Consider the following 7,500-nt stretch of genomic DNA (forward strand, 5'->3'; position numbering starts at 1 on the left):
AAAAAATCTTCCTAGTATAACCATAATACCAAATCACTGAAAATCACGGCACCCTGTCTTTAAGGTAGGGTAAGTGATTTTGAATAAGTGTTAAGTAGCCTTCTGATAGTACTCATTGCTATAGAGTGTTTGCTCATGTCTCTCCAGCTCTTTATTCAACAGGAAATGCATGTTCAGGTCCAGGATATCAATTTTATCCAATCAGGATAGAGAACTCAGTCAGGATACAGATTAAACAAGTGAAATTGGAAGTGACACAAAGAAATGAGCAGACACAATTGGAACTGGAACACTATAAAAATGAAGCTCATAAATGGGTACTCTCTCCTGATTGGCTGCAATGTTGTCACCTACCTTGAAAATGTATTTTCTGTTTATTAAAGAGCTGGAGAGACATGGAGACTCCTGTTACTGAACAAACACTGTATAGCAATGATTACTATCAGAATATAGAGCTTTAACTTTTTAACAAAAACACTTTTTGTTTTAACCAAAGAACATCACGTACCCTACCTTTAACCACTTCACTTGAAAGAAATGTTCAAAGATAGCAAATGTTCGTAGCTTGTAAACCGCCTCTTTCCGCTAATGTGGTTTGACGATCTAGGGCATTCATTTATGAAGAAAAACATGAAAAAGGTTTCTGCAACATTTTTAACATTTGTACAGTATCAAATATTTAAACCATGTCATATTATGCCTGACACAGATCAGTCCCACACGTCAACATTATCTCATTATAAAACACAAAACGTTCTGAAGAACTTTCACTTCTCACTTAAAAAAATAAACAAGGATAAAATCCCGCAATTAAATGTTGAGTTGTCTGTGCGTCAAAGACAGGGGCGTCAGTTGGGTATGGCAAGGTGCCATACCTTGGTTCCAAAATTATTATTTTTTAAAATCATGAATAGTAGCCTAATGCAGGTGTAAGACCATTGTGTTTGTATTGTGTTATAGGTATAATGCATAGTTTGCTATGCATTTCGGGGGTTTGGGGGGGGGTTTGACCCCCACAAACATTTGCCGCGCGCCCAGGATAGTTGTCCCTTATTTTAATCTCTGGGAGTTGGCAACCCTAACCTTGCCATACCTTAGCTTTTGCTGAACTGACTCCCCTGGTCAAAGATAAGATCAGATAGAGAGAAGGATGAGGCTGGCTGGACACTGCGTCAGGCACCCAGCAAACTGACACCGTGGGAGCCAACCATAGACTGTAAAACATATGGACAGCGTTACGAAAAATGCGAAAAAATAAATGCTCGTAAATTGGGACCAGAGCAGGGTGGGGAATTAATGCTATTGGTTGTGTAGCTTGTCAATCAAATCATCACAAGTTAGCCCCAAGACATGCCCCTCCTACAGCATACCCTACTTTATCATACATTTTAAAATAAATGGGACCATCATTTACCAAAACACATATCATGGTGATTGAAAGAAGACTTTAAACTAGCGACTGGAAGCATATAGTATTTATGACAATGTTTATAAAGGTAATAAAATAAAGTTTAAAGTTCGGCAAAAACCCATCCGCTTGAATAGAGTCTAATTCTTTCTGACACCAGCAGGGGTAAAACAGCGAGACTACAGGTCATTCATATGAACTGTCACTTCCTACATAGCCTCAATTTACAACCCGGGTGCTAGCCCCTCGGAGCCAACCCAGGGCAAAGCCAGGAAAAGAAAGAGGTGCACCACCTACGTAGACACACCTCTGTGTCACAGTGGAGCCAGTAGGAGGTGCACCACCTACGTAGATACACTGCTGTGTCACAGTGGAGCCAGTAGGAGGTGCACCACCTACGTAGACACACTGCTGTGTCACAGTGGAGCCAGTAGGAGGTGCACCACCTACAGTACGTAGACACACCTCTGTGTCACAGTGGAGCCAGTAGGAGGTGCACCACCTACGTAGATACACTGTTGTGTCACAGTGGAGCCAGTAGGAGGTGCACCACCTACGTAGATACACTGCTGTGTCACAGTGGAGCCAGTAGGAGGTGCACCACCTACGTAGATACACTGCTGTGTCACAGTGGAGCCAGTAGGAGGCGCACCACCTACGTAGACACACTGCTGTGTCACAGTGGAGCCAGTGGGAGGTACACCACCTACAGTACGTAGACACACCTCTGTGTCACAGTGGAGCCAGTAGGAGGTACACCACCTACGTAGACACACTGCTGTGTCACAGTGGAGCCAGTAGGAGGTGCACCACCTACGTAGATACACTGCTGTGTCACAGTGGAGCCAGTAGGAGGTGCACCACCTACAGTACGTAGACACACCTCTGTGTCACAGTGGAGCCAGTAGGAGGTGCACCACCTACGTACACACACTGCTGTGTCACAGTGGAGCCAGTAGGAGGCGCACCACCTACGTAGACACACTGCTGTGTCACAGTGGAGCCAGTAGGAGGCGCACCACCTACGTACACACACTGCCGTGTCACAGTGGAGCCAGTAGGAGGTTTGAGTGTCTCTCAAAGTGGAGTGCAGGGACCCTCAGAGTTCCTTGAGGGGGTTCCAAATGGGGTTCCAAATGGACCAATACAGCTCTGTAACTCTGAAAGTTATGGGGATCCTTGAAATGTTTGAGAACCAATGGTCTATTTAGACATGCAACAAAGTGTTAATTGGGCTTTAGGCTGCCCCAGCGCGTCTGATATCTGGTGTAGAGATAAAAATTTGATAAAAATCAAAATCTCCGGAGAGAGAATCCGTGGGCTCCCATTGGTTCACCGATCTGTCCGTCGGCCCCGCGCCCCTCCTCCTCCCCCAATGTGCAGCATTGAGAGCCCTGACGTCACAACATTCGGAGCGACGCCCACTGCACTCTGGTTGGTTGGGGAAATGAAAGGTTGACTCCTACTTCCTATGCCAGGAACGTCCAGGCTCTTGAGCAAAACGCGAAGGAAAATAATAGCCTGGAGATCGAGGCTAATTGGGCTTTAACGGGCCGCCCCAGCCCTCCCTTCAGGAAGAGCTGCTGCCGTCCTCCCCGCTCAACATGAGGCTCCCCGGCTGGAAGGAGAGGCTGGCCGGCGAGGAGACGAAGGAGGGGGAGGCAGGGGAGGAGGGGGAGGCGGGGGAGGTGGCACAGGAGGAGGCGCGGTGCCTGCTGAGATGCTGCCTGAACTCGGCGGTGAGGAAGTAGTAGAGCAGCGGGTTGAGACAGCAGGAGAGGCTGGCCATGCACAGAGACACCGGGTGGAACCTGAGGACCCCGGCCGCCGTGGCGCAGTGGGACACCATGTCCTGCGACACCATCAGGTAGAGCAGGAAGTTGAGGTGGTACGGCGCGAAGCAGAACAGGAAGAGGGCGGTGCAGGCCAGCACCATGCGCAGAGCGCGCCGCTTCTCCACCTCGCCGCCTTGGCTGGAGCACACGATCAGAGTCAACTTCATTGTAGCAATACCACAACAAAAATACGTTGTTACAAGTAAAAGGCCTGTGTTCAAAATGTTACTCGGGTAAAAGTACAAATGTATTGGCATCAAAATATACTTAAAGAACCAAAAGTAAAAGTACTAAAATGTTTGAAAATAGCAGATCTACAAGCTCACAACGCGTCGCATCGCGACGCGTTGTGAGATTGTAGATCAGCTATTTTCAAATAGCCTATGTGTAATATAGGGCTAAAGTGGTTAATGTATGTTTTATAATATAATAATTTATATCTACAAAGTAACTAGTAACTAAAGTCAAATAATTGTAGTGGAGTAAAAGTACAATATTTGCCTCTGAGATGTAGTGGAGTAGAAGTAAAAGTACTGAAAATTGGACATACTGCAGTAAAGTAAAAATAAATTACTTACAGTACTTGAGTAAATGTACTTAGTTACTTTACACCACTGGTTAAAATAAATAGTGGCTGCTGCAGTACATGAGCTATACGGGCAGCACTAGAACAGTACATGAGCTACAGGCGGCACTAGAACGGCACACACAGGCCTCCATGCAGGGAAAAAAAACGAACTAAATAGTCTTACTTGTCCGTCTGTCTGTCCGACGAGGAGCAGGAGGAGGAGGAGCTGTACAGGCGGAGCAGGAGGCGGGGCTTAGAGGGGAGCTGACGGCGGGAGGAGGAGGAGGAGGAGGAGGGGGAGGCGTGGTGTCTGTGGCGGAGGAGGGAGCGGGCGGTGCGGACGGAGCTGTAGGCGATGGCCACCAGGGGGAGCAGGAAGCCAAAGGTCTCGCCCAGCGTCATGATGGCCACGGCTTGCCAGAGAGGCAGCCGGCGGACGGGGAGGTCCTTGAAACAGCCCTGAGCGCTGTGAGCGCTGGAGCCCGGGTACGAGGAGGAGCCCGGGTACGAGGAGGCTGGGGAGGGAGGAGAGCCTGATGTTAGCTATAGGACTAGTGGTGGGGAAAAAACAGTTCATTTCTGGGAACGAACGATTTCGTTCACGTTCGCGGCAATGATTCGTTCAAACGATTCGTTCACGTTCTCGCTCAGTGGCGCTATTTTCTAGCGTTCAAAATGTACTTGAGTAAAAGTACAAAAGTATTGGCATCAAAATATACTTAAAGTACCAAAAGTAAAAGTGCTAACATATTTGAAAATACCTGATCTACAAGCTCACAACGCGTCGCGGTGCGACGCGTTGTGAGCTTGTAGATCAGGTATTTTCAAATAGCCTAGGTATAAAATAGGGCTAAAGTGGTTAATGTATGTTTTATAATGTGTGTAAAACACCATCGCGGGAGCGTTTTTTTTTACGTCGCTCGTGAACGTCACAGTTTCAGAAAGTGAACGAGCTCGTTCACGTTCACAGCAAATGAACTAGTTCTCTTGAACGAATCGATCATGAACAACACATCACTATATAGGACATATTGGTTCTCAAAGTGAGGTTCGGGGACCCCCAGGGGTCCTTGGATGGGTTGGACCCCCCCCCCCCCACACTTTTTATTTAGTTCAGTTAACGAAAATGTTTTAAAAATTGTAGTTTTCGTTATTTAAATAGTTTTCGTTATTTAAATAGTTTTCGTTAACTATAATAACCTTGCTCCTGGGTGGAGGAGGTGTTGTGGACCATGTGGAGGTTCTCCCGGCGGGAGGAGGTGTTGTGGAGGTTCTGGTGGGTGGAGCTGCTGCTCCTCATCAGGATGAAGGGCGTACAGGCCACGCCCACGACCACCCACACCGCCATGCTGATGACCACGTCGTAGCGGCGGCGCCAGCGGCGCACGCAGAACGGTTTGAGCAGGAACACACACCTCTGCACACTGATACACACCTGGAAGCGCACACACACACACACACACACACACACACACACAGGTCGCAATTATGGAGGAACTGTTATTTACACCAGTGGTTCTCAACCTGTGGCCCGGGACCTACTGGTGGGCCGTGAGGATATTGTAAGTGGGCCCCTAAAATAAATGGCAAAAAAAATGATTTTATTGATAATGTAATGAGGACTCATTATTACAGGCAGCGTTGCCATATTTTTTGAGAGAAATAAGCAACCAGGTCTAGGAAAACAAGCCCAAAAGAAGCAACTTAGGCCACATGAGCACTTTAAACCTACAGTATACTGTATGCATCGGCTATTTGAAAATAGCAGATCTACTTGTATCGGCAAAAAACTCTTGCAAAAACAATTATATTTAAAAAAAAATTGCAACATTCTAACAACACAAATGCACAAAACATTTTCCTGAAAGTATTTGAGAACCACTGGTTTAAAAAAATAATGAAAACATTTGGAAACGAGCCTAAATAATCAACTACACTTTAGAATAAGTCATAACATAAGTAATGACTATTTCAGTATAAAACTGCATATTTTGCCCAGCTCCCCTATTCTGTATGTCAGTGCTATGTGACAGAGACTGTAGGCTCTACTCTGCACGCCCTGCAACCTCTTTGACAAAAGCCAACCTGCAAACTCACAACAGCTACTTTTGGCAAATTTTCCCCCCAGAATAGGGATGCTAGGGTTCGAGTGGTTAATGACATTCGTTCGACTTCCTGGTTGCTGAGGTCTAGATAAAGGAGAAGTGAAAATATAACAATGAGAACTAGGGTTGCCAACCAACCGTACCTTGAAATGTTGTTTAAACCAGTGGTTTTCAACCAGTGGTCCGGGGACCATCAGTGGTCCTTGAGGGAGTTCCAGGGGGTCCCCAGCTAAATGATGGATAGGAACCAAATGGACCCTTTTGGGTCTGTAACTCTGAGTGTGTAAAAATGTAACCAAATGGACCCTAAACGGGTCCATTTGGTTCCATTTGTACACTCCCAGAGTTAAATTAACATTGATTTTATAATATAAATTGCGGTCCAAGTGATAGAAATGCCATTAAATGGGGGTCCGTAGCCCTAATGCATGTCAAACTGGGGGTCCTTGAAATTAAAATGGTTGAGAATCACTGGTATAGAGCTGTAAAAATCGTCTCTTAGGGGTCCCTGGCATATATTTTTAAATGGGGGTCCCTGGGCTAGTGTGTGTCAATTTGGGGGTCCTTGACGCAAAAAAGGTTGAAAACCACTGGTTTAAACTAAAAGACGTGTCCCTTGTTGAACTGATAAAGAGACACATACATGTGTTCCTTATTTTTGGGAATCATCAATCATACACAAACCGTAGTGAGTGAGATTTAATCTTTTTCATGGGTGTTCCTTATTTTTCTTGGAAATAAGGTTAGGGTTCAGTCTATGGAAAGATGTATATTATAATGCAGTTTCATTCAGACACATTTCTACCAGGAAAGCATTGAGCCAGTTTTACACGGTCTCTCTTATGTTTTACTACTGAGATGGTCTCTTCAAATCGCCCAAAACCTGTTATTGTTTTTAATTAAATGTTTGTGGTTTGAAGACAGTGCTGTATTAGTCTGTATTGCTTTAAGACAGTGCTGTATTAGTCTGTATTGCTTTTAGTGCATTTAAGCTTTTGCTGAACATCAGCACTCCAAACCTAGGTTCCCAAACTAGGGGTCGGGACCCTCAGTGCGGTCCCCAAATGATTTTGGGGGGTCCCCAGATGATTAGCTAAATGTGCAACATTGTTTTCTCACTCAACAGTAAACAAACCAACACACATTATAAGTGTATACAGGGTATCTGCACATTTATAAAGTTACCATTTAATTACTTTTAAGACCTTTTTTAATACCAAATTGGCCAAATTATCAAATATTACGTAAGAAAGAGGCAAACATTGTGAAAATAGCCTATATACAAGGTCACAACGACAACGTGAGCTTGTAGTTTGGCTATTTTAACAATATTTATCTGTGGAACCGAGTCAAACTAAATGTAATGCCTACAATCCCATGTGCTTGTCAGTGTGGGGGGGGGGGGTCCCCAGTTCAAATATGATTATTTTAGGGGGTTGCGGTCTGGAAAAGTTTGGGAACCCTTGCTCTAAACTGTAAAAGGAGCTAAAAAGACTTAAGACAGCTCCGTGTGGACATTAAGCCTCGTGACGTGTAGGTTTTGTGGTATGTTGTCATGTTTATAAATGTATATTTTGGTGTTAA

General features: G+C 45.2%; 1 protein-coding gene across 2 annotated transcripts in view; it reads right to left on the bottom strand.

Moving 5' to 3' along the window:
- Nucleotides 1-710: 710 nt before the first annotated feature.
- p2ry10 (P2Y receptor family member 10) overlaps nt 711-7,500 on the bottom strand; it is a 15,196-nt gene continuing 8,406 nt past the window's right edge. For both annotated transcript variants that reach the window (XM_080416240.1, XM_080416239.1), the window contains 3 exons: nt 5,012-5,246; nt 3,996-4,326; nt 711-3,381 (listed from right to left, as the gene is read on the bottom strand). In XM_080416240.1, the coding sequence (XP_080272366.1) occupies nt 2,979-3,381; nt 3,996-4,326; nt 5,012-5,246 (969 nt within the window). In that variant the 3' untranslated portion in view covers nt 711-2,978. The remainder of the gene's footprint in view (nt 3,382-3,995; nt 4,327-5,011; nt 5,247-7,500) is intronic.

This window comes from Gymnoscopelus braueri (genome assembly GCF_963280865.1).
Source record: "Gymnoscopelus braueri genome assembly, chromosome: 20".
Classification (NCBI taxonomy): Eukaryota; Metazoa; Chordata; class Actinopteri; order Myctophiformes; family Myctophidae; genus Gymnoscopelus; species Gymnoscopelus braueri.